The sequence below is a fragment of the Sciurus carolinensis genome, chromosome 11, assembly GCF_902686445.1.
Source record: "Sciurus carolinensis chromosome 11, mSciCar1.2, whole genome shotgun sequence".
Lineage (NCBI taxonomy): Eukaryota > Metazoa > Chordata > Mammalia > Rodentia > Sciuridae > Sciurus > Sciurus carolinensis.
This window is the reverse complement of record NC_062223.1, coordinates 64,509,404-64,535,304: the sequence shown is the minus strand read 5'-3', so window position 1 is coordinate 64,535,304 and position 25,901 is coordinate 64,509,404. Positions and strand designations below refer to the sequence as shown.

General features: G+C 49.2%; 1 protein-coding gene across 3 annotated transcripts in view; it reads left to right on the top strand.

Moving 5' to 3' along the window:
• Positions 1-25,901, top strand: part of Mical2 (microtubule associated monooxygenase, calponin and LIM domain containing 2) — a 208,942-nt gene that overhangs the window by 118,789 nt on the left and 64,252 nt on the right. The window contains exons 22-27 of one of the 3 annotated variants that reach the window (XM_047516542.1): positions 9,006-9,113; positions 10,021-10,207; positions 11,431-11,519; positions 12,820-12,922; positions 15,419-15,476; positions 16,519-16,735. In XM_047516542.1, coding sequence (XP_047372498.1) covers positions 9,006-9,113; positions 10,021-10,207; positions 11,431-11,519; positions 12,820-12,922; positions 15,419-15,459 — 528 coding nt within the window. In that variant the 3' untranslated portion in view covers positions 15,460-15,476; positions 16,519-16,735. Of the gene's footprint in view, positions 1-9,005; positions 9,114-10,020; positions 10,208-11,430; positions 11,520-12,819; positions 16,736-25,901 lie in introns of those variants that run through there. The other 2 variants (XM_047516541.1, XM_047516540.1) reach the window with 2 other exon arrangements.

Genomic DNA, 25,901 nt, shown 5'->3' with positions numbered 1-25,901 from the left:
ACAGGCCCCAATGAGTCAGAGTCGATTCCTGCCCTCACGAGGTTTTCATTCAAAAACAACATGACCTATAAGTAAATTCTACTGTAATATGTCAGAAGATAAGATGATCCTTCCTATGGAGATAGGAGAGCCAGTAACAGGGACCCAGAACCCTGGGGGAGGGGTCTTCCTGTGCCTGTGAGAACTGAGCAGGAGCAGAACCATAGAGAGGACAACAGAGGTTCAGGTCTGAACCACAGGGCCAAGAGTGCATGCAGGCCTTGTCAGAGGGACCCGTCCACAGACTGTCCACGTGAAGTCCCACACCCAGGGCCATGGAGGGTGCCAGTGGAACTGTCTTTGGGTTGGCCAACCCCAGGACCTCTGGCCTCTGCCTCTGCAATTTTGTTCCTTGTATCTCCAAGGTCGTGGTGCATAATCATCCCCTCTTTCTTCTTCTCCTATCTCCCAACCCAACCTTGGCCATCAGATGATGGTACAATTAGGCTATTTTAACAGCTTCCACCTTATTAATTAAAGGCTGAGGTACCTTTCGAGTGTGGCAGGGAGTGATCAGGGGCTCTTAGAAAGGGCTAATCTGGGACACTGGGCAACTCACAGAATCTCTCTGTGCCTTAGTTTCTCCAAGTGCCCACACTCACGGTCCCTGCAGGTCTCACTGCATGTCCACTGTAGGCAGTCAGGGAAGGAGTATTGAACCTCAGTGGCAAGCAGTCCTGGAAAGGGTCTTGGTAGCACCCCCCACCACACACACATACACAGGTACTTTCTTTTCTGCCTCTCCCAACCCTACTCCACCATTGATTCAACACCGGGCTTTGCATATGCTGAGTATGCAAAGCCCCCTCTGAGGAAAGAACTGACTGTTCCTTAAAGCAGATGATGACTTGGTGACAAACATCTTTATTTCATCTTGATGGAGCTCAGGGTGTCTCTCCCCAGGAGAGGGCCTAGAGCCTTCATGCCTCTTCCAAACAGACCTCGAGCTGCTGTGATTGCCCAGTGACCCAAGGTCGTCTCAATTCAGGAGAGCCCATGGAGGAAAAATGCACTCGAAGCTGGTTCTTAGTCCTTGGCAACCTCCTGGCAGGCAGCATGTTCTGTTCCTGCCTTGGAGCCTACACCCAGCTCTGAGGATCCAGGACTAATCCGCCCTTGGGGGAGCAGACTGGACCAAACCTATCATGAGGAATGTGTTACCCTAGGGATCAAACACCAGCCATCAGCTCCAAGAGAACCAGCCAGGACACTGCCTGCAGACTGCACTTGACCCTCAGCTGATGCTCTGCTTTACAATTCAGAGTGGTCCTTTTGGTTTCCTGGCCTGAACAGTCACAGGAAGTCCTGAGGCCCTCTCGTGTAGGACCCAGACCTGTCTTTCAAAGCCTTGGGCTATGGGATCCACATCCAGTTTTGTGTCCCCAACATTTTTTCTCATCCATCCATCAAGCCAGCCTCCACTGGCGGCCTCTGCTCCCTATCAACCATTCATTTCTCTCTTAGAGAAGGGAGGCAGTGCTGACATAGCCAGACACATACTGCTGCCTTTTGCCCAAGGCTGCAAAGATAAGATGGTGGCCAAGTATTTGCACAGCTGAGCAGGGAAACTCTTCACTGGGCTGGGAACTGTGGTTTAGTCCTCTTGGGTCAGGAGATCAATTAGCATTGCAGAAAGAGCTTTCTCTACCTTAAGGGTATTTGGTTTTAAACTGGATCTGCAGGGTTTACTCTAGAGATTTGCATATTACAGGGAAATGGAATTGCTGGACAAGTTTTGGCTGGGCAGTCTGACTTTATTGCATCAGGTACAGGGATAAATCAAGGCCACCTTCAACCTCACCATCCCTCTGTCCTAGTGTTAGAGCTAGGCAACTTCTTGGAGGTCTTCATTGTGCATTCCAGCCTAGAGGATTTGATTTTGCCCGGTGCCTTTTATGTGTCAGGGAGGCAGGGTACTGTAGAAAGAATATGAGCTTGGAATCAGACTTGAGTTTAAAGTACCAGTTACTCACTGTGTGACCAGTATGCCTCTCTGAGCCTTAGTTCCCTAACCCATAAAGTGGAGACATCAATAGCTACTCCAGAGTGTGATTTTGGAATACTTCAGTGACCTAACATGTAAAATGCCAGAAGTAAATGTTCTCTTTCCCAGTAGAAGAAACTTCTAGAATAAAACCTGTTTATCTAAACTGCATGCCAATTCCTCTCTTTCTAAAGGAGGGGAACTCGCCTTCAGGTTTCCATTTCCTTGCCAGTCACTTATAAGCAGTGCCACCCTCACTGTGTTAGCCTCCCTGAGCCTCAGTTGCCTCACCTGCCAGGGGGCTTATGAGCTCCCCTTCAAGGGCCAGTTAAATGCATATTACCAGCAGCACCATGCCTGGTACTGGGGTGAAGGTGGCAGATATGGGCTCCCACTGAGAGATCAGAGCCCCAAAGGCTGTAATTTATGAACCCCCTCAAAAAAGATGGTTTTGGTTTCTTGCTCTCCCCTCCCCTAGCCTTGATCAGACAGCAGAGGAGTCAAGTCCAGCAGACTGTCCTCAGATATTTTCTCTTCCAGAGATTCCTCAGTGAGGATGTCCTTGCCCAAGTGGACCCAGGATCCTTCCTCTGTCCCTACCTGTTGAATTCTCTCCTTCCCACAAGCCTTCAGCTCCTGGGCCCTGGCAGCTCGACTCCTATCCCTGCTTGACCTGGATGGGCTTGCCTGGTGCCCAGAACAGCCACACAGCCACAGTGAATCAGCTCTGTGGGGAGGCAGCCTGGACACCTGGTACTCTTGGCTGAGTTCCTGGCCCAAGGAGGGAAGTTGCCATTATTTGGACACAAAGGACCCAGAAGTCTGCTTCCTCCTTCTTTCCAAGTAGCTTTCCTGTGCCAGGAATGTAGAAATGAACAAGACAGGGCTGCTGACATCAGGGCGTGCAAACTGGAGTGAGAGAAGGGCCCACTTGGGCAGTGTGAGAAGTGTTAAAATATCCAGGCAGAGACCGGCGTGCTCTGAACTGGGGTCACAGGATTGCCTCAAGGGGGAGGTCCAGCTTTCTTCTCTAGCCTCTGGCATTGGCACACGTGACGACCATTATGTCCCCATGTGTGAATCCAGGTTGACTCGAAAGGAAGGCAGCATGCTTGTCCTGGCTCGACCACATCATTCTTGCTTGTTCAGAGGAGACTGAAAGTCTTTTAGGGAGGAGAGAGGAAGTCCCAGGTTGTAGAAATGCAAAACTGCACAAACGCTGTGCTTCAGACTCGCTCTGAGTAGCCACCAAGGGCCTTCTGGCACAGACTCTTTTGCAACCCTTTGAGTTTCGTGGTGCTCTCCATTTTACAGATGAGGAAACTGGGGCTCACAGAAGAGAAATGGCATCTGTGAGTCTAAAGGAACATAATGTGAGAAGAGGGCCTGCATGAAATGTCCAATCATTCTAGCTTGTTCTGATTAGCTGAAAAACAATTTGAATTGAAAAGGGGGGAAAAGTGACGAAAAATACTTAACTCCTCATAAAATTGCAAGAATATTGGAAGATAAATAAAGAGTTGCAAAAGCTGTCCCATGAGACTTTAAAATTGCTAATTCTTAAATAAACTAGTGAATGGAAGAAGATCATCTTTTGGCCACATCATCAGATTACCCAATTCCACATTTAGATATATTATTTCCAGGCAAATTTAAGTTCCTCCTGACCAGCCCTCCCTGGGAACATATGTGGCACACCATTCATGTGGTCATCTCCTTGCTGAGAACTTATGACTCTTACTCTGAGGTCAACACCAGGATGAGTTCTCTGGAAGTTTCTCTGCAAGTTAAGCATTTCTTTATGTCTTGGAAGACAGATACCCTGGTCATTCCCCAGCTGACTAGAGCAGGACTACTCAAGGTTGTGGTCCATAGACAGAGACTGGTCTGTGATCCAGGGAGTACAGCAAGTGAGCGTGACCATCAGAAACTCATGGAGCAACTTGACACTGCCACATAGGCAAATGTCTGATTGTACACCTAGTAATTTATTTTTATGGTAACCAGAGGATCTAACCACAGTGGATCAGAGATTTAAAAAAAAAAAAAAAAAACCCTGATGATTATGTATCAATAGTTTGAGGAACACTGAGCTAGCAGAAGCCAGGAACTTATCTCCTTACTCCCATGGAACAAATAAAGACATCCAGGAAGTAGATGACAGCCTTTGATCCTGGGGGCAAAGTCCACCTTCACAGTAGTCTTTGGGGTGGTCTTCAAGAGCTCCTCTCATCCCTTGAGACAAATTCTCTGACAACTAACTGGTTTCCTTGTCACCACTCCTAGGTTACATCTTGGTGTTTCTGGGGTGGGTTCCAGCAGGTTGGGAAGGACAAATGGGAAACCCAGTGCCAAGATCCCTAAGGATGCTTTCATGTCCAGTCTTTTTATAATGTCACTCTCAGAGTGTATGTGTGGATGTCACTGGGAGAAAGAAGCCTTTTGGCCCAGCCTGGAGGGTGACCTGGACAGTGTGCTGGGAGAACAACTGAGCATGCTGTGACTACACAGGCCTGTTTTGGTGACACCCCCAGCAGCTTCCCAGCCCCCTGCCTGCTTCAGTAATTGCTTCCTAAGTCAGGATTGCTCAGAAGCTCAGTGACACAAAGTGCTTATTAGCTAAGTGGCTAATAAGGTCTCATTAGGGATTTGTATTTAAAGCCTTAGAAAGTATAGCCTCAACCTCTGCCACATGGTGGGGGGTTGCGATCATCGTGCGTGGGTGTCATGGCCTCGCCTGGTGTCTTTCTGGGAGAGTACCCTGGAGCAGTTCACACACTGGGTCCGTGGAGACAGCCACCCACTAGGCTGGGTGGGCAAGGCTGAAGGGGACCCCCTCTGCCTTCCCTCTTTATTTTGATAGGGGCTCTATCCTCAGCCTCTATCTGAGTGGCAGAGTTAGGGGCCCCATCTGGGATGAAACACCAGGTCAGCAATGGCTTATCATCCTGAGCCAATGCACCTGAGCCTTCCTAAAAGCAGGAGTCAAGTTCCTTCGCATCTGTAGCTCTCTGAGAATGGCAGAAAGCATGCTTAGAGCAAAATTCTAATCTCTCCCAGGCCAGGCCAGCATCATGGGGGCAGGGCCTTCAGTGGAGCAGCCTGGCAGCTGCTGCTCTTAAGAAGTGGCAGGCTCTGTAAGTCTGATGAGACCCCATCTGCCTAAGCCCGAGAAATCAGACACCCCTCCCCACCCCCAGCAGGCCCGCAGTCACTTCAGTGCAGTCCCCAAGAGTCGCACACGTGTGTCATGGAGTGACTGTACCAAAGTTGCTCTTAGCACTGACTTTCTTAATCAGGACGGGAGTGAAGGTCTCCTGGGTCTTGCCATTCTCGCCAGCCTGCTTGGCATCCCTGTCCTTTGTTCATCCCAAGAGCACCTGTGCTTTTGCTGGAATCCAAAGAGTTAGCCTGAGGTGCAGAAGGGGCTCCCAGCCAGGAACCGGGGAGCTGTACAGACTGCTGTCCTTTGCTTCTCTGATTCTGCTTTGTATTTGAGGCTAACTGTTATGGGATGAGATGTGACCTCCCAAGAGCAGTCTTGGGTATAGATGGAGAGAGTCATTTCACCCACATTTGAGTCAATGTTACTTGTGGACTTGAAGGCTACCAACCTTTGCCCAGAGGTCCTGCAGCTTATGGTGCTACTTGATATGCTCCTTCCTTCCAGAAACTGGATTTGGAGACTAGGCAGGGTCTGGATCCCCTCTCCCTCCAGAGTCTCGCAGTCAGAAAGCGTATTTCCAAAATCACAGGCTTTGTATGCTTGACTCCCCTGAGGAGAGGGCAGTGTCCCCAGACTGGGCTTTCAGAGTTGAAGGGGAGAAGGGGAGCAAGTTGTGGTTTGCTGAGGGCTGAACGCGTGATAGCACCATGTCCTGCTCTGGCCATCCGCCTTACCCTTTCCCCAGCTCCTCAACACACCGGGGGATCCAGACATCTGTGGGTTCAGGACCACGTTGCTCAGATGAGGGGTGCTCCAGACCCATGTGGAACTGCTACCTTCCCCACTCCGGGCTGGCCTTGCCCAGCACCAACTTTGGGACCCATGTGACCCTACCACAGAGCCCTCAACTGTGCTCTCCAACCAGCCCAGAGTGGCCCAGCCACCCCTTCACTCCAACCACTGCTTGTTGGCAAAGTGTTCCATGGTCTTGTCGGGAGGGACTCAGACACAGGTGTAGCTCTGTAGGTACCCGGGGGGGCGGGGGGGGCTCAGCCCAGAGGAGGGGGAGGGAGGATCCAAGCTTATCTTAGCCCAGCCCTGCCCAGTGTCCCTCTTTCACTCAGTCCTTCCCATGAATCCATGGGCAGGTGCAACTACCCCATTTGACTAAATGAGGACACAGCTCAGAACCCATCAGAGGTGAAGCTGGGCCCTGTCCTGTCCCCAGGTCTCTTAGACCCCAAGGTCCACTCAGCTGCAGCCACAGCCCTCCAGTGAGGTGGACTCTGGAAAGGGAGGACTGTAGATTTGCCTTCTGTCTGTGAGGGCACAGTTCCTGGTTTCTTTCTCTCCTTTGCTCACAGATTTTGCAGGGTGTGGTCACACAGGTGTGACACAGGCATTAGGGGTAGTTATTGGCCCCAAAGAGCACAATTCCCCCAGCCCGTGATGAGACAGGCTTGGCGGCCCTAGCTGGGGTCAGGAGACCTGAGAACAGTTCTGAATCTTGCACTTATATGCTAGATGACCTCAAGGAGATCCCGTCCCCTCTCTGGAATTCATTTTTTTTAATAGTTGATATAATTTCTTTTAAGATGATTTGACAATCTCAAAAGATGGGAAAAAATAATTGATATGTTGAAGGTACATTGATTTGGGTGTCTTTTATTCTTTTAGTTACACGTGACAGTAGAATCCATTTTTATATGATTATACAAGCATGGAATATAACTTCTTCTAATTAGGATCCCAGGCTTGTGGATGTATACAATGGTGAAATTCACTGTGGTGTATTCATATACATACATAGAAAAATTTTGTCAGATTCATTCCACTGTCTTTCCTTTTCCTATTCCCTCTCCCTTCCCTTCATTCCCCTTTGTCTAATCTCCTGACTTGTCATTCTTCTCTTTCCCCCACTTATTGTGGATTAGCTTCTACATATCAGAGAAAACATTCAACCTTTGGTTTTTTGGGCTGGGCTTATTTCACTTAGCATGATAGTCTCCAGATCCATCCATTTACTGGCACATGTCATAAAATCATTCTTCTTAATACTGAGTAAAACTCCATTGTGTATGTATGTGAGTGTGTGTGACATTTTCTTTATCCACTTATCTGCTGAAGGGCACTTAGGTTGGCTCCATAGCTTAGATACTGTGAATAGAACTGCTATAAACATTGATGAGGGTGTGTCACTGTAGTATGCTGATTTTAAATCCTTTGGATATATATACCAAGGATAGCTGGGTCAAATGATGGTTCCATTCCTAGTTTTATGAGGAATTTCCATACTTCTTTCCAGAGTGGTTGCATCAATTTGCAGTCCCACCAGCAATGTGTGAGTGTACCTTTTCCCCCACATCCTTGCCAATGGTTATTGTTGTATTCTTGATAATTGCCATTCTGACTGGAGTGAGATGAAGTGAGAAAAGACAGCCTTTACAACAAATGGTGCTGGGAAAACTGGAAATCCGTATGTAGTAGAATAAAATTTAACCCCCACCTTGCACAAAACTCAACTCAGAGTGGATTAAAACCTAGGAATTAGACCAGAGACCCTGCACCTACTAGAAGAAAATGTAGGCCCAACACTCCAACATATTGACTCATGAACTGACTTCTTTAACAAGAGTCCTAAAGTGCAAGAAATAAAATAAAAAAAATCAATAAATGGGATGGCATCAAACTAAAAAGTTTCTTCATAGCAAAGGAAACAATCAAGAATATGAAAAGCCAGGCTTGGTGGCGCATGCCTGTAATCCCAGCAGTTTGGGAGGCTGAGGCAGGAGAATTGTGAATTCAAAACCAGCCTCAGCAACTTAGCTATGCTCTAAGCAACTCAGCAAGACCCTGTCTCTAAATAAAATATTTTTAAAAGGTCTGGGGAATGTGTCTCAATGGTTAAGTGCTCCTGGATTAAATTCCTGGTACAAAAAAAAAAAAAAAAAAAAAAAGTGTGAAGAGTGATCCTACAGAATGTGAGAAAATCTTTGCCACCTGCACCTTAGATAGGGAATTAATTTCCAGGATTTACAAAGAACTCAAAAAACTTAATACTAAAACAACAAGTACCCTAATCAATAAATGGGCAAAGGTACTAAACAAACTCTTCTCAAAAGAAGAAATATGAATGGTCAATAAATGTATTTAAAAATGTTCAGCATCACTAGTAATTAGAGAAATGTAAGTTAAAATTACTCTGGGATTCATTTGCCCCATTTGTGCCAACAGAGACTCAGTGAACCCCCGAAGGCATGGCACCCCCAGTGGATGTGGTTCTGCCAGTCACTTGGCTCACCCAGGGCTGTGGGCCTTTTGTTAATGTTTTTCCAGTTATTTTCTGTGTTAAAATACAATTGGCATAAAGCCATCTGAAGCATTTTCCAGTGTATACTTCAGTGTTACAAAGTACATTCATAAAGTTGCATAACCATCACCACCATCCATCTCCAGAATTCTTTTTATCTTATAAAACTAAAACTGCACCTGTTAAAAACAACTCCCTGTTCCCCTGGCAACCACTATACTGTCTATCTCAGTGATTTTGATGACCCCAGGTACCCCGTAGAAGCGGAACCTGTGTGTGGGTGTGGGTGTGCGCGCGTGCACATATCTCCAGTCTTCTTCCTTCCCTTCTCTCCATCTCCAGATGCCCACCTCCTGCTCCTGGGTGGCTTGTCTCTCTGGGACGTTGGGTGCTGTTTGCATGTGGGCTTGGAGTGCTCTCCCACCTCCAGCCTTGCTACGTTTTCCTTCTGGGTGCTAACTGGCCTCTCTTTTGTCTCTGTCCCTTCCATCTCTGCTATTGGTTAGCTGACGGTAGGGAAAGTGTCCAGCGGAATAGGGGCTGCAGCTGAAGTCCTGGTCAATCTGTACTTGAATGATCACAGACGTAAGACCCAGGCCACCTCTCCAGACCTGGTAAGGACATGCCCCCTCAGCCTTCACCTGCAGACACTGGCCCTGGCCTCCTAGGGGGAAGCATGGGCTGTGGAGAGGACAGCCCAGCCCTCTGAAAGCGCCTCTTCTCTGGGCTGGACCTGAGCACAGGCCAGAGGGAAGCTGTGTTTCCTTAAAGACAAACCTCACTCAGGTCCTTTGTGGGGCTGTCTGTGGCTCTGGAGAACTGACCAGTGTACAGGCCCCATGAGAGTCCGTGTTGTCAGTGTTTGTTGTCCAACCTAAATGGCCCTGTGTGTCAGATGGGGAACTGAGTAATGGAGAGAACACGGGAATGTCCCTCTCGTTCTCCCTCCTCACACCACACTGCTTGCTGCCATCACCAGCCACACACGGTAACAATGTGTTTCCCCGTGGCACGTTGCCCTGGAACTACCTGGGACTGGGCAGTCCTGGCCCTGTCCCCCGTCCATTTTTGCCTGTGGTGATTTGACTGGTGGCCTCGGGGCTGTTAGACTCAAGTTCTCCCTCAGCGACACTCTCTTGAGCAGACTTGAGGCCACCAGCTTTCCTTGTCTGACCAAGTCACTGCAGGGCTCAAGGACAGGTAAAACATCCTCAGCAGGGTCATGTCAGTGACCCTCCTCTAGGGCCCAGTGTGTTTAACTCGGGTAGAGAGCACCACTGGACGGGCATGTTTGTGAGTGGCGCCGTGACAACCACTCCGTCAGACCCTCCCACCGCGAGCCAGAGTAGCCAGTCTGGGGACAACCCTGTCTGTCCCCAGGGTCTCAGGAGCCTATATCTTTGCAGCGAAGATGTGAGCAGCAAACTAGAGTCCCAAGTTCAGTTCGGAATTTCTCAGCACCCAGGCCTGTCCCCTGAAGACTCACTGGACCTCACACGCTGCTCCTCTCTCCCACCCCAGGAATCCATACGGAAGGCGTTCCCGCTGAACCTGGGTGGCAGCGACACCTGCTACTTCTGCAAGAAGCGTGTGTACGTGATGGAGCGGCTGAGTGCCGAGGGCCACTTCTTCCACCGCGAGTGCTTCCGCTGCAGCGTCTGTGCCACCACCCTGCACCTGGCCGCCTACACCTTCGACTGCGATGAAGGTAACTCCTCAGGGCCAGGACAGCACTGGCTGTGGCCTCAGCCCCGACCTTGCTCTGGGTGCCCAGCCACATGGAGGTTCTGGAACACCCAACGCTTCCCAGCGGGGAGTGTAAGTTGTCAAGAAAGCTGTTTAGAGAAGCTGGGAGCTCCTGCTGCAGAGGCCACCTGTGTTGTGAGGAACCAGGCAGCCATGGGCACTGCAGTATGCCAGGCCCTGGTGGCACCGGGTGCTGAGGGCTGTATGTGAACCTCCTCATTTAACCATACCACCTCCTGTGGTCCCCGTGTGCCCAAGGAAATCAGCCCTGGTGACTTGCAAGGTGCCCAGCAGCACCCCTGGCACGTAACAGGATTTACTACATGATGTTCTATTGGTAGTATTTATAAAGTATGTGTTATAAATAAATTGATCTTAATAATGATGTCTCCTCTGATAAGTGGCCTACCAGAGACCATCAAAGAAGGAGCTCCACTCAGTGGATGGCGATGGATCCGTGATTCCCAGCACTGCTGAGGCACTGTCCAGTACAGCATAGTGCTGAGGATGACATACCCTCCAACTCAAATTCAGATCACACCTGCCAGCCACATGACCTGGGCCTGTGATTTAACCTCTTGGTCTCTCAGATTCCTTGTCTGCAAAATGAGGATGATAATAGTCCTGATGGCTGTGAGTTACTTATGTGAAGCATTTAGATGAGTGCCTGGCATGCAGGAAGTCCTGCGCCAGGTCTTGCCATTGTTGTTCTTGTGGCCATCACTATTGCTACTATTGTAGCAGAGAGAAGGAAGACTTTTTCTGGAAGGTACCCGGTGGTCCCGGGCAGTGACCAGTTACCCAGCGTGTACCCCATCTGCATCTTTTCTTGCCTGACACAGCTTCCATTTGTTCTCAGCCTTCCCCACCCCCCAGGGATCCCAGAAAAAAGGACCAAGAGTGCTCAGAGTACTCAGAGCTGCCATTTTGCTCCCTGGGAGCCCCCATTGCTGGAGTCTTCTGTGAAGCAGCAAAGAGTACAGCTGCCTCATCTCAGGGCCACATTTTTAGGGCAGGTGACAGAAGCCATTTCTCAAATTTGAGCTGTCCTGGGCTTATTTCCATTATGGGTGTATTCTAATTTGGATAGCCATGGGACCTGGGCTTATGTCTACTGTGACTGTTTCACAGGAGAAAAACCGTGTGTATGTGCATGTGTGTGTGTGTGTCTTTGTCTTTTTACAGGCAAATTTTACTGCAAGCCTCATTTCATTCACTGTAAAACCAATAGCAAACAACGGAAGAGGCGGGCGGAGTTGAAGCAACAAAGAGAGGTATGTTCTGTCTCAAGAGTTGGCGGGACAGGGAAAACCCCTCAAGAGGAGTATTTCTCAATGTTAGGCCAACTTTTCTGGCCCGGAGGGACACTACTCTCAGATAAAGAAGAGAGCCTCCACTTCCTGGTGTGGGTGGTTCCTGTGCTTGGTCTGTACAGTCAGCCTCTGGGGTTTACTCCATTCCAGATACCAGCTCCCAGGTGAGTGGCTGGCTGGCTGGCTTCTCCTGAAAGCAAGGATAGTCTATGCTCAGTCACTTAAAAGCCACATGGTCTCTCTGTGCCTGGGGCCCACCTGGCCACAGGTGCTGCTTGCAGGAGGAACACCTGATATGGGGTCAGCCTTCCACTTTCCAGATCCTTCCCCAGGCCCTTGAATGTCAGCAAAATGACCAGTCCACTGAATTTATAGATGAGGCAGCACCCCTTCTGGCAGCTCTTAGCACATACCTTTTCTCTGGATTGATGAATCACCCACCACCATAAAAACCTACATCTACATCGTGCACAACCATAGAAAGGAAAAGATGTACCCCATTTGTGTACAATAAACCAAAATACAGTCTGTAAAAATAAAAAAATAATAAAAAGTCCACAACTTGAATTTTTTCCTAATGATAAAAGTAATATGGGGTCAGCATAAAAAAAAGGAGAGGGGAATTTTTAAAAAGTATATAGAAGAAAAGTTAATCACTCTACCCTGAGAACACTCCAATTGACATTTTATAACAACCCCTTCTAGACTTTTTCCTAGGTTAATATATCATAAACTAGTTGGAATCCTATCTCCAGTTTCATTTCCTTCTTTTTTTTTAATCAACCATGTATCAAGAACTGTATTTCATGATGTTAAAAATTCTTTGGGAGTATAATCTTTAATGCTTATAACAAATCCTATTTTATGCATGGTCAATAATCTATTTCACTAGCCCCATAGTTGGACTTATACTTTGGTATTTTTATCTTATCAATGTTTTTTACAATGAGCCTCTTTGTATGCAAATCCTTACCTGTGTTTCAAAATATTTCTTAGTATAAGTCACTACCAGCTGGGTTGCTGATCAAAGGACAGCCCTTTATTTTGAAGCCTCATGAACTATGTGGTCAGTTTATCCCCCACAAAAGTTGTGCCCACATTCAGCATCATGAGCTGGGGGCTGAGACTATTTGGGGGGGTGAGTCGTGGAACCCACAGTCTGCCAAGTTAGAGTTTCTCTGGCCCTTCTCAGTCTGCTTTGTTGGAGGAGTCCTCTGTGAGAGTCGTGAACTAAATGCCCTCATTTTGGTCTCTTTCTCAGAAGGAGGGGACGTGGCAGGAGCAAGAAGTCCCTCAGCGAGACTCTCCCACCGAAAGTTCTTGTGCAGTGGCTGCCATCAGCACACCGGAAGGTAGCCCCCCAGGTATCTCCACCTCCTTCTTTAGGAGAGCCCTGAGCTGGCCTCTCAGGCTGCAGAGGGACCTGCTCCGCCTCCCCTGGGGCCTGCTTAACTGGATGCAGGGACTCCTGCAAGCCGCCGGCCTCCATTTCAGGGACAATGCTTACAACTACTGCTACATGTACGAGCTCCTGAGCCTTGGGCTGCCGCTCCTCTGGGTCTTTGCTGAGGTTCTGGCAACCATGTACCGGGAGTCTGAGGACTCCCTCGAGAGCATTCGCACCTGGGTGCTCAGGTGCATCCCCATCAAGCTCCAGTGAAGCACCGGCCTTCCTGAAGTGCCTTAACATTTCCATAGTTTAGATGGCAGTGTGTTTGTAGTTTGCTAAGGCTCTGGCCAGGAAGTCTAGCGTCTATAACCAATTAGCTCCAAGCCAAAGAGTTTCACATTGGCCACTCTGCCTGGCCTTGACAGGATGAACATCTAGCCATGGTGCTAGGGCCAGGGATGACATGAAGGATGTGTTTTATAACTTTGTACTGTTTTTTTTTTATATCAAAGTGAGCCATATTTCTGGGTTTACATTTCAATTTTTAACTTTCAATAAGCCAAGAAAAAGCATTTTTTTTTCTATAAGTGTCACTTTTTTTAAACATGGGTTTGAAGTTTATAACCGGTTTTACAAGTCCCTTCCACGTTCTAGTGAGCTGTAATAGTCCCTACCTGCAAAGTTAACAGACCGGGATTTTATATACACAAAAGTGAATGTGGTATCTCCTGACCAGTGCCTTTTGACTTATGTAACTGGATGCCCCTTGTCAACAGTGGGCATGTTTTGTTTTGTTTTTTTGCAATATGAAAGCATAATGCTTTTAGAAGAAAAGAGTTATAGAATGAATGTGCTTCTACAAAAGCACACAGCAGTGTGTACTTGGCTCTCTGTCCTCCAGAGGGAGGACCGTGTTCCTCTTTTGTTTTGATACAAAATAGAAGCTTAAGGGCTCTTTCCCACACCAAATCATAAGCAAATGATGCAGAACCACAGGGTTTCAGATTATTGCAAACATACATTTTTCCTTCCCACTAATGGGCACTGCAGGGAAATCCCAGTGGCACTTGACCCCAGGGATCCATCAAGCTGATGCAATACTAAGGACAAGCTATTTCAGAGGCTGGCATTTGGGCCTCTAAAAGATAAGGACGCTCAGGGAGAGGAAGAAGCCGCCCCCTCCTGTGATGTTCTTTGAGCCTGAGGGTGCTTGTGAGCCCTTGGGAAGCATGGCCTACCCAATGATCCTTGCTTGCAGATGCCCAGTCACGTGGTCCTAACCCTTAGGGACCAAGTTCATGTGACCCTAGCAAAAAAAGGGTGTTTGCCCTCCAGGGGAGCTCTGCTGCATCTTGACTGGCAGGGAGGGCCAAGAATGGACCCATTCAAGGAAATAGGTCCCGTCAGAGCAAAAAAAGAGCATGAGGCCCACCTGCATTCTTTCCTCAGGGTATCTAGTAGAGTCCCAGCTGTCCCCACCCCAAATCTGCCTGGACAGGCACAGCTACCGAATCTGGTTGAGCAGTGGAGGGGCTGATAGAGAAAGGCCTTCTAGGGTTCAGTATATCTAGAGTCTCTGGGCTCAAGAGGCCTCTGAGTAACTGTGGCCTCTAGAGATTTCTTAGATCAAGGTGGCGAGGAGCCAGAGTTCTTGAAAGCATGAGATGACAAGTTTTTGTGGGGTGGGAAGGAAGAGGGGTTGCGTTTCTACAAACACTTCCCTGAAATCCTTTGGAGAAACAGGAACACAACTGTAGCCAAGCCTGTGGGAAGTGGCTCCTCTGACTCGCATTGTATTTTTCTCATTTTTTGCTGGGATTTAATGTTATGCATGATGGTGGGACCCTCAACTCCTTTTATGTTGATTTAAATTCTTGAGGTCATGATGCAGACATGTTATTGTGATTGCCACCAACTCAGGGTGGACTGATCCCCTTTGTGGGATACTCTGTGAAGCCAGGGTAGAATTTCTAAGAATGTCATTTCTGGTCATAAGGAGACTGGTTTGAATTACTTTGGTAGACAGGGTGTGCCTGTCACAAGTCTGAGATGTTTGTGTGTTCTGAGACCTTGAACCTTCCTGGTGAGCAGCACCAACACATGGGTGGATCCTGGGGTGGGAGGAAAACTCCTTGAGACCTCTGCTACATATTCAGAGTAAGAGGGGGACAGAAAAGATATGGAGGTGGGAGGTCCTGAGGGCATCAGTGGCTCTCGGTAGGGTAGAGCAGAGCATTGGCTACGAAGACCACTTGTGTCCACTCCTGTCAATCAGCAGCTGGTCACCACCAGAAAGGTTCATCTCTCTTAATTGAACAGTGACTCATTGGGAGAAGTTTCCCTTTTTTAACGGTTGCCTGACTTTCAACTTCAGTGCCTTCTCCTGTTGTCATTCATTTCTTCTTTGCCCCGCGCTAAGATCTCTTTTCTGTCTTTCTCTCTCTTTCCAACCTCACACTGTGGCCGTCAGTTCATTTCAGCCTTCCAGTGCTACACCCACTTCTTGGCTGACACACTTCTGCTCTAAGGTGACTGATTTTCTTGGCAATTTTCAGAGTGGTGCTAACCCCTAACCTGCTTTTTGCACCCCGTCTTCCCCGCCAGTGGTACTGGTTGTGCTAACTGTGATTGTCTTGCATACTAACGGATGCGTTTGGTGGCATGGGCGGTTAACAGCGTGGGGTGGTGTTCAGCTCAAAAGTTACATTCTAATTCCACTTCCCTTGAAGCCAGCAGCCTGTTCCACACCAAGTGCATGCCCCACCTCCCCTCTGTTCCCTGGGCCAGTTTGAGTGCATGCCTTTCCAATGGCACCTGCAAAACCACTTGCCTTCTTGGGAGGGTTAACCCTGATTGTGAGACAGTACCATATAGGGAGTACTCTGTCACCCTTGAAAAGAATACTTTTGTCTAGCAACCTCTGAAAAATGTCATGCATAGCAGCATCTTTTTATATGGGGTCTAACATCAAGATTACTAAATGCCATTGGCCAAAATCATAGGTGATTCCTTTTGTAGGGATTTTTAAAAATATTTGCTCCCAGGCTTCATCACAAGTTTGACCATGTTCTGTATTGTGAACATGTCATCACCTCTATTCTTGCAAATCCTTCCTCTGTGGCATCCTGAACCATAGATTCAAGGGGCTTGCTGGGGCTCTCCTTATCCCTGTGGCTCCTTAAGCCCCAATAATTCAGGAACTTCAACCAAGGTAGTCACTGTCACAGGAGGGGAATGGCTTTGAGAAATGACCGAGGTCAGCCCCAGGCCTGGAGCACCAAGTTTAAATGCTCCTGTGACTCCTCTTAAAGCACATGTTCCTGCTGCCTCATTTACCTGGAGCAGCAGGACAATCAAAGTGCTCCTCAGAGAACCAGCGCATCTTGTGCCATGGAGCTGTTGAGGCCAGGCCTCACAGTCTCAAGCTGCAGTCGGTGTCTGTCCCGCATGTAGCCAGAGTCCCCCTAACCTCTCAGCCTCTGCCCAGTCCTGCATGCTGCATCCCTTGCTGCATTGGTACAGAGCCTGGCCAGTACAAAGTCGTTGCTCTTGTCTTATCTTCTCTTGCAGAGTCTCCCTCCCTTTCTAGAATGTCTACCAAAGAGAGCCCTCCTCCCTCTCAGCCTCTCTTTAGCTAGCCTCCCCATCTCATTGCAAGGCATGTCTGTGACCTTTGGTAATCATTTACAGTGCCACGTGGAACCCTGTATTTTGCACACAGCAAACAATGTTTAGCTTTATTTATGGTATTTGATGCTGTAAATGAAAATAAATATGGTTCTTTATAAAGCTCATTGTTTCCTCTCTTCTTTGCCATGGAAGCTTCTAAAAACTCAAATACAGGGATAGGTTTAGGGAGTCTGTCTTCCCTAAACCGCTGGTGGGACTTGCACTTGTGGTGACAGGGGACTCTCTGGGGCTGCGCTGAGACACTCTAAAATATTACCCAGGGGTAATATTTGGAAAATGTCACCAACACTCTGGGGCCAAGCTTTGGGATCTCTTCCTTGAAAACTCATGGTACTTGCTGTTCTAGATGCTGGGCAGAGGAGGTGAGGGTCGGTGTGACCTCCACTCTTAGGAACAGACTATTGACTGCTACCTGCACCCACTTCACCCACATTTCCAAGCCAGAGCCCAATAGGAGAGCTTTACCAATGAACCTTACAGGATTTAAGCTCCTATAGAGCACAGGTTGGGTCTTGAATATATCATGCTGGTCCAGCTGAGTGATGGGTGAAAGGTAAAGAGGAAAGAATGGACACCAGTCAGGATGGCAGGGAGCACCACAGGTGCGTTCTCATCAGATGGAGAGCCATTCGCCATCCTGAGAGACCTCCCCTACCCACAAAAGTTCGGGTCATTCAACACCTTTGGCTATGAGGCCTGCCCACAGGGCCACTGAGTTCAGCTCCCCTGGCAGTCTCCACCCAACTGCAGGCTGTGTTCAGGGGAAGGATTTGGAGTCTCACTCAGCCAGCCTCCGTGGAGCCCCTGGGAAGAGGACTGCCATTGCCAGGCCTGCTGTAGCTGGGCTTCCAACACTGGTATGACAAGCCACCTGCGCACTTCATGAGGGCTCCTACGCCTCCAAAGGGGTAGATTTGGTGCCCTGGTCTCCAGCTCAGCTACTGGTGTCTGGATCTGCCTTCAGAGCCACCCTGGGTAATGACCAAGGGCCCTGTACTCTTTCCCTTCCATTCAAGGAAGGATGTGAGGGACAGGAAGCCAGCTGGTAGCTTTCGCCAGTGTCTCATTCCTTTACTCACCTATTCAACAATTATCTATCCTAGACATCACTCTAGATTCTAGGGATGCAGCAGGGGATGACACAAAATCCCTGTATCTCCCTGCATTTTAGAGATAGGCATCTCAGTACTGCTGTCCTAGATCTGATTTGTCTTATTTGTTTATCTGTGTCCGTTCAGTTATGGACTAATAATTACTGAGCATCTACTGTGTGCTGGGAATACAGCAGGGAATGAAACAGACAAAAATCTTCCACTCTGTAGAGCTTATGGTTTGGTTTTAATTTTTCTTTGGAGTTGGATTAAAGCAACATTCTTCCAAGTGTGGTACCCCAAGAGTTGCTGCACAAATAAAGGGTTCCATAGTCACAAAGTTTGAGAAATGTTTTATCCAGATCTTGCCAGTCCTTCCAAACCTTGGGGATGCCCAGGATTCATTAGCATGTTAAGTCTCTGAGGAATCCTCTAGTGAACAAGCTTAATTAATTGTTCATACTGGATTCCCATACATACTTGGAAATTTTATTGTTTTTTTGGTTTGGATATTACAATCTCTAGAAATAGCATTTGATAGAATATTCTTTATCCAGAAATATAAAGACAACATTCTAAAAGAAAAATAATACAATAAATATTAAATTAGAATTTCCCACCACCACAGAATAAATATATACACATGTGTATTTGTGTATGTGTACATATATATGTGTTTGTATATACATGTAATAGAAACATTCGATCATAGGGTGATAATTCTCTAAGTTTTAAAACCTGTAACAGAAAAAAAAATATGTAGACAAACCTGACTATGAGTATTTTTTAAAAACAGCATATAATACTAAAATTTAAAATCTTAAATAGGCAGACTGAGGAAAAATCTGAATTAAATGGAATAACAAAGAAGTTCAATGCCATGGTACTCTAAGAGTTCTTTGACTGCTGGCGTTCCTGGGTACCTTCCCCAGTAGAAGTGACCCATTCATATTTATTTATGACAAGAAGATAAATGGGCAAAAGTTGAGAACAAATAATTTCCACTTAAGCAGATTAAAAAGGTAAACACTAAAAAGAAAAAAGAAAGCATTTACAGAAATGTTCTTTCTTGGCTTCCAAAGGAATGTAAATTACTTATGCTGTACCCACTGACTTAGCAAAAAGAAAAAAGTGAAGTAGATTTTAAGAGAAAATATGAACTTAGTATCAAGTTAACAGTATCCTGGGGCAGTCTTTTTTGGAAAGCAATATGGCAATAATTGTTAAGATTCAGAAGCTGGACTTGGCGGCTCATGCCTATAATCCTAGCAACTCTGGAGGCTGAGGCAGGAGGATCACAAATATAAAGCCAGCCTTAGTAACTTAGCAAGGCCCCAAGCAACTTAGTAAGACCCCGTCTCTAAATAAAATGTTTTTAAAAGGGCTGGAGAAATGGCTCAGTGGTTAAGCACGACTGGGTTCAATCTCTGGTACAAAAAAAAGAAAGAAAGAAAAGAAAAAGATCCAGAAAAGGGCTATGACCTCTCAGCCCAGTAATTCTACCCCAGGGAATCTATTCTGAAGAAATAACCCAGCAGAAGGAATACATCTGTGCAGTTTGAATATTAAGAAGAGTAAGTAGGTCAACCAGAGTGGGGGAGCTCTCCTTTATTTCTGTGAGCACATTCATTTTTACTACTTTTGTTTTTCATTTGCTAAATAAGTAAAAGAAAGTTACTGCACCCTCCACTGGCCCAGCTGTTACTTGTCCAGCATTTTCTCTGTGAGGTGCTGGGCCAGGTACTTAATACAAAACTCCTCATTAGAGCTCCTGGTGGAAACCTGGAGATCAGTCCTGATAGTAAGATGACCCTATTAAAGTAGCTCACTGGTACCAGGAAGTGAGTCCTCAGTGACCTCTTCAACTGTGAAGGCACAGAGAGGCCTCCAGGGCCCTGGCTCAGAGCTGGGTGCCTGTTCTAGGGGTCCTTGGTGTGTGATAAGAGCTCTGGACTTGGCCGAAGCCCTGGCTTTGACTCCTGGCACTTGGTTCTGATTTGGCAGCATTGGGCAAGCTCCCTCTGCAAACTGGGACCAACAAAACCTCAGCATAGCGTTTGGTGAAGGCAGAACCCATGAGCCGGGCACTCAGCCGGAGCCACAGCACTTGGTAATGAGCCCAGGAAGACTTTCTTCAGACACTATAGATCAGCAGGGGCTTAGAACACCTGACGGGGCATCTTCAGGTTGAGGACTAAATAGAGGCCCCAGTGCTCACTGGGCGACCCCATCTATTTCTCTCTAGTTTTCTAGATTCCCCAGCCACCTCCCTTCAGATCCTCAGGCTTCAGCCCTGGACCCCCCTTCTGTCCCTCCACAGCCAGCAGAACTCGAGTTTGCTTTAGAGAACACCTGAGTCACAGTGAGAGGGAGCTCAGTCCTGGCTCTGTTTCCAGCCATCCACCCACCACCTCCCTACCCACACCTCCACCTGGACTCTACCAGGGCATCACCTGGCATCTCCAGCTCAGATGTCCTCCTCCAATCCTGATTTCCCCTGAAATGGGCTCCACTTTTGGCAAACAGCAATTCCTGTCTTCTTGTTGCTCATCCCCAAGTGCTTGGGGTTGTTCTTAATTCTGCTTTCTCTTGGCCCCACAACCAATCCATCAGCACATTCCAACAACAGCAGAATCTGTCTTCTCCTCACCACCTCCACGCTACCTGGCCTCAGCCACTGTTGTCCCTTCCTGGGTTTTGGCAGTGGCCTCCTAAGAGGCCCCCCTGCTTCTGCCTCTGCCCCTCACCCTATTTTCTACACACATAGGGAGTGATCTTCTAAGTCAGGTCTCCTCTGCTCAGAGCTCCCCCCAGTTCCCCAGCTCCTGCCTGTAAACACCAAAGGCAAATATGGGATCGAGAGTCTCTATGTGGCCTGGCCTTGAACTCTGACCTACTTCTCTCCACCACATTCTCTATTCCAGACACAATGGTCTCCTACACCAGGTACATTCTGCTTTAAAGCCTTTGCTCTGGCTGTTCTCTCTGCCAAGAATACCCTTCCCAGTATTGATACGGAGGACCCTGTCCTTTTGCACAGGTCTGTTCACACTCTCCCTCTCAGGGAGGTGCACTTTTAGCGCTGCAAACTGCACTCCTGGGCAATCCTACTCACCTAACCCACTAGTTTTTCCCACAGTATTTGTTGCCTTCAGCCCTACCATGCAATTCAATATTTGCAATGTGTATTGCTTATGTTTTCCTCCGTGCTGAAACAGAAGCTCCATGAGGCTGGGAACCTTTGGTTCTTTTGAGTACTTATGTGACCCCAATAGGTAGAGCACACGGTGGCCCTTGAGAAACGCTTGTGGAGTATAGGCTCTCTGTCTGGGAGCTATAGGCTGGGGAGCTTGCCTGAGCCAGGGAAGGTCTTACTGGCTTCCCACTGCAGCTCAGGAGGGAGGCCTGGAGGAGGAGGAGGTCATCGTGTATCCTGCTGCCTCTGCAGAGCCCTCGATTGTGATGGGAGTTTTGGTTTTGCCTTCTGAGGGGCATCGTCCCCATCTCTTGGCAGATCTGGATCTACATAGTGACAGATGGGCTTGGGTGGCCTCTGGCAGGGGCAAACCAGAGGCTGGCAGTAGAGAGCAGTTCCAGTTCGGGGCATGATAGCGCAGGCCACCAGGCCATACGCATCCTTCCCCCTCCTCACTGTCCCCTGCTCTGGGGTCCTGACACGGAAATCCAAATGACAGGAGGAAACAAGGGTTGGGGGGATGCTCCACCTACCACCACCTGGGCCGGGGTGGAGCTAAAGCTGCCACTGGAGCCCCCACGCCAAGACATGTGGGTAGCTCAACCTGACTTTGACCTCATAAACCTAGTCATCCTGCATGAGTAACCAAGGTCAAGGGAGGTTGCTGCCCAGCAGCAACTCCTCAAGCATGGGGGGCCTAGAAGCACCAGAAGATGAGGTGTCCTTTCTCCCCACCAGCAACCCACATCAGGCCTAGTCAGGCCTGGGCATGATCCTGGGTGTGGGGACCCCACAGGAGCTGTTGGCCTTCTTACCTGAGGGAGCTGGAAGGGTACCATCTATTTAGTCCTGGGACTGGCAGCTTCCCTGGCCAGGGGACATGAGCAGGAGGAAAGGACAAAGATTCCTTCCCTTCCTGTCTGAGTTCCTGCAGAACTGACTTCCCAGAGACTTAGAATTCCCTGTTTCTCTCAGAGAAATGTGAGTGTGGATGCCAGCTATCCTCAGCTGTCCTCTGAGCTGGAGGCCTCGCTAGCCAGGCATTGGGGAAGGGTGAGAAGGAGAGTCAGGGTCCCAGAATTAAGGCCCCACACCTGCTGCTGTTGCCCACACCATCTGGCTCCCTTGCTGCTCTGTAGCCCACAGAGCTGTGGGGAAGACACTGCGTGTACCCCCAACCCTCCCACCAGAGGAGGGTGGTTCAGAGGGAGGCTCTTCTGAAGGCAGTGCCTATTGTGGGCCCACCCACAGTGTCTGGCCCAGTGTCCAGGATGAGGGTTCTGGGGTAGGAGCAGGTCATCCCTGGGTTTCCAGGGAAGTTCCTGGCCTCGTCTTCTTCCCCCATCAAATGTCGTGGCTTCCTCTTGTTTGCCTTTAGTCTAATGTATCGGTCTCTGCACAAAGGCCGTTGCTACGGCCAGGCAGGGCCCTCTGAGTAACCTTACCTGCCCTGGTTTCAGGACAGTAGAGGGTGTGCCTGTGAATCAACAACCAGGCCCACTCATTGGACCTGGAACACCTGGCAAGAGTATAGCCAAGCCCAGCAGCCAAGCCCCAGGTGGAGGGAGGGCCACAGGCCCAGCACTGCCACCATTGCTCTTTCCTGAAGCTCCATGGGTACTCCCTCAGTATGTTCAGAGGAGTCATCTCAAAAGACCCCAGGATGGCAGCAGCTGTCTTCGGACAAGTGCACCTTTAATCTCTAAAGGACCACACACAGCAAAGAACATTAGTGCTAGCATGGGCGAATCTTTCTCCCAGAGTGCTTGTAGCATCCCCTGAAGTGGAGAGGGGCTGCCAGCTCAGGCCCGGCCCACAGCCCTCCCCGTTCTGCTGAGTCCACCTTAAAGTGCTTTGTGCCTATTAGGCCAGACATCTGCCTAGTCAGGCTCAGAGGCACTCTAGCAACCCCCGACCCGCTCTGCTCTGTAGTGGAGAGGTGTGGTCCCTGCACACTGTATCTTCCAGTGTCCCTTGCAACTGGCTTCCTGTTAGGTTTGACTGCTGGATGCCCTGGTGGGAGGTTGAGGGCAAGGTCAAGGGAGAAACCAGGGAAGTCTTCCTGCCTCTCTGCATTGCAGCAGTGGCTGTGGTCCCTGGGCTTTGGTAACCCCAGCTCTTCCCCCATCCCACTCTCTGGTGGCTTCTCACTATGCTCATCTCTGAATTCCTGCACTGTCCCCATCTGGCCATTCAGCTGCTCCAACACTGTGTGACTCCTTACCTTTCCTCTGTTGAACTCCCTGGTTTCTGCTCCATTTTCCTGGCTGGATCCTGCTGATACACTTAATTATGCCACTTTATTTCTCAACTTTTATCTACAGAGAGAACAGGGGACACTATGGCAGGGGAAGTTTCTCCAAGCCTAGAGCCAGAAGTGACTGGCAATTGGGATTGTGGCTCTGACAGTGGCCCTGGACAACTCCTCTGAACCTCAGTTTCCTATAAAATGGAGTTAATCATGGGGGAATGTGTTGCTTTATTATCTTCGTGGGTTCTAGGGTGAGTGGAAGAGTCCCCAGACTGGGGTGGAAAACAGGAGTGCTTTCTGCTGCAGAACTAGTGCAGATCAGAACCCTGTGCCGGGCACAGGCAGAAAAGGGCCTGGGGACTTGGCTGCTGGGGTGGTAGGTGAGCTCAGGCATTTCCCAGGTGTTGATGGCAATGCCTTTCCCAAGAACTAGAAGTCCTGAGTCTCCTCTGTCACTAGGAGCAGGAATCTGGTCAGAGTACTGAGAGGAGAGTGAGGTGCTCAGTCCTGAGCAGACCTGCTTCCCGCCAGGAGGCCCAGCTGGCTACTACACTGGAGGTGCAGATCCTTCTCCCCCACCCACTCCCCACCCACCATCCTTGTCCCCCAATGCCACCTCCCCCTTATAGTCCTGGATTCTCCCTGAGCTGAAAGGACATCAGGCACAGTCTAAGATGAAGAGCAGTCTGCAGCGAGGGGCTGGTCACATGCACGTGTGGCACAGGTGAGCACCTGTCCCCTCACCTGGGCAGGCTGCAGACACGGCTGCCCTGGTGAGCGCAGGCCACCAGCTGCCGGGGCTCCGAGGCTGCAGTCCCATGCTGCCCTGGCGAGGTGCTCTCCCTGGGCTCTGCTTTCTTCCACTCTTCCACTGGTGCAATGATGACGCCTACCTCTTAGGGTTGTCGCAGTGTCAGAGATGGTGGACCCAGAGTGCTGAACAAGCACGGGTGCTGGATAAGGAGTTGCACGGCGCTCAGTGTGGTTAACAGTACCCCCGTCGCTGGCCCAGTTCCACCAGTCCTTCTGTGACCCCTGGGTTCATGCGAACAGGACCCCAAGGCCTCTGGAAACAAAAACTTGACTGGAAAAGTTGACTCCTGGCATGGAAATGAGCCCCAGAGCCCAAGGCACCGGTGGCGGAATGGAAACGAGAGGGGCGTGTCCTCCTTTGGGGTTTGCCCTGCCTAGTTGGGAAGGGGGCCCCAAAGGAAGCACTAGCTTCTAGTCCACAGTCTCTGTGTCCCAGTGCCCCACCCTCGGCCCTGCTGTGAGACACTGGCCCTGCCCTTGCAGTACTGAGGGACCATCAGTCAGCCAAGCCCTCGCCCCTCCAGGAGCCCAGGGAGCCAGAAGCACCTGTTCCACCCTGAGTCCTGCTGGCAAAGCCAAAGCTCTCTGGAAGGAAGCAAGAGAAGCAGGACCCAGGGTACCCTGCAGTTTGGGCTCGGTGCCACCACAGTCTGGCTCGGTCATCCTCAACTGCCTGCCGCCAGGCCACCCCCACCGCCCTCCCTCTCCTCCCCTCCTGTGGGTCCCCCAGTCTGCCTTCCACTGACACAGGTCTTTCTGTGCAGCTAATCTGATGATGCCAGTCCCCTGCTTACAACTCTGCAGTGAAACCCACCCTTAACTGGCCACTCACGGCCTTTCATGGTTGGAAGTCTAAGGACTCACTTCCCACTGTTTTGTTTGTTTATTTGTTTGTTTGTTTGTTTGTTTTGACATGCCCTCATGTCCTCCAGCCACATGGACTTATTTTCCACTCCCATGCAGATGGCAGCTCTTTCCCACCTCACTCTTGTTCCAAAGGCCGCTAGAAGTACCAGCTGTGCTTCTGTTGGTCAAATCTTGCCCATCCCCAAGCCCAGTTAAAATGGCTCCTTTGACCTAGTACCTACTACATGGAAGGCAGACTGCCCCCGCTTCTCCCTCTTCACGGCCCCCCTCTTAGATGGTTTGCCTTACAATGTAGATGCCTATGGACATATCTCTTCTCTGTGGGACGAAAAGAGGTCCTTGAAGGCAAGGACCATGGTGACTGATTCATCTTATAGTCCCGAGCTGGGCCTTGGTCAGAGGAGGGCACAGGAGTGCCTGTTAGGTACGTGAGTATCAGGCATATGGTTCAAGGCACATAAACACACGTGTTCGCAGATAAATCAGGTATACAGCCAGATCTCTGCCACAATAATTCTGTATAACAAACCTTTCAGATCTTAGTATCTTATGACCTCTGTTTTCATGCTTGTGAGTCTGTGGGTTGGCTGGACCTCTGCAGCTCTAAGGGTGGGCTGGGTTCCCATGGGATTGGCCAGGTGGTGTTCCTGGCTATAGGTTTGGCTCCAGGTCTGTTCCATGTGCCCTCAACCAGGGACTCAGGCTGAAGGGGCAGCAACCATCTGGAACAAGCTCCTTTTATGGCAATCTAACAGGAGTCTGTGTGACAAGGAGTCTGTGTGACAAACCAAACCAGCGAGTCCACCTAGAGTCCCTGCTCACACCACATCCAAGCATTTCCACTGGTCCAAGCAAGTCTTACAGCCAAACTTCCTGTCAGTGGGACAGGGAGATGTGCCCCACCTACTCTACTGAGAAGGACTACCAACACTCCTGTGTCCCAGAGAGCCAGTGAGGAATTGTGGGCATATTCTAATCCAAACTTACAGAATAAAGGCCACATGCATGCGTGTCTAGTTGGGGATCTGTTGTGCTCATGGACACA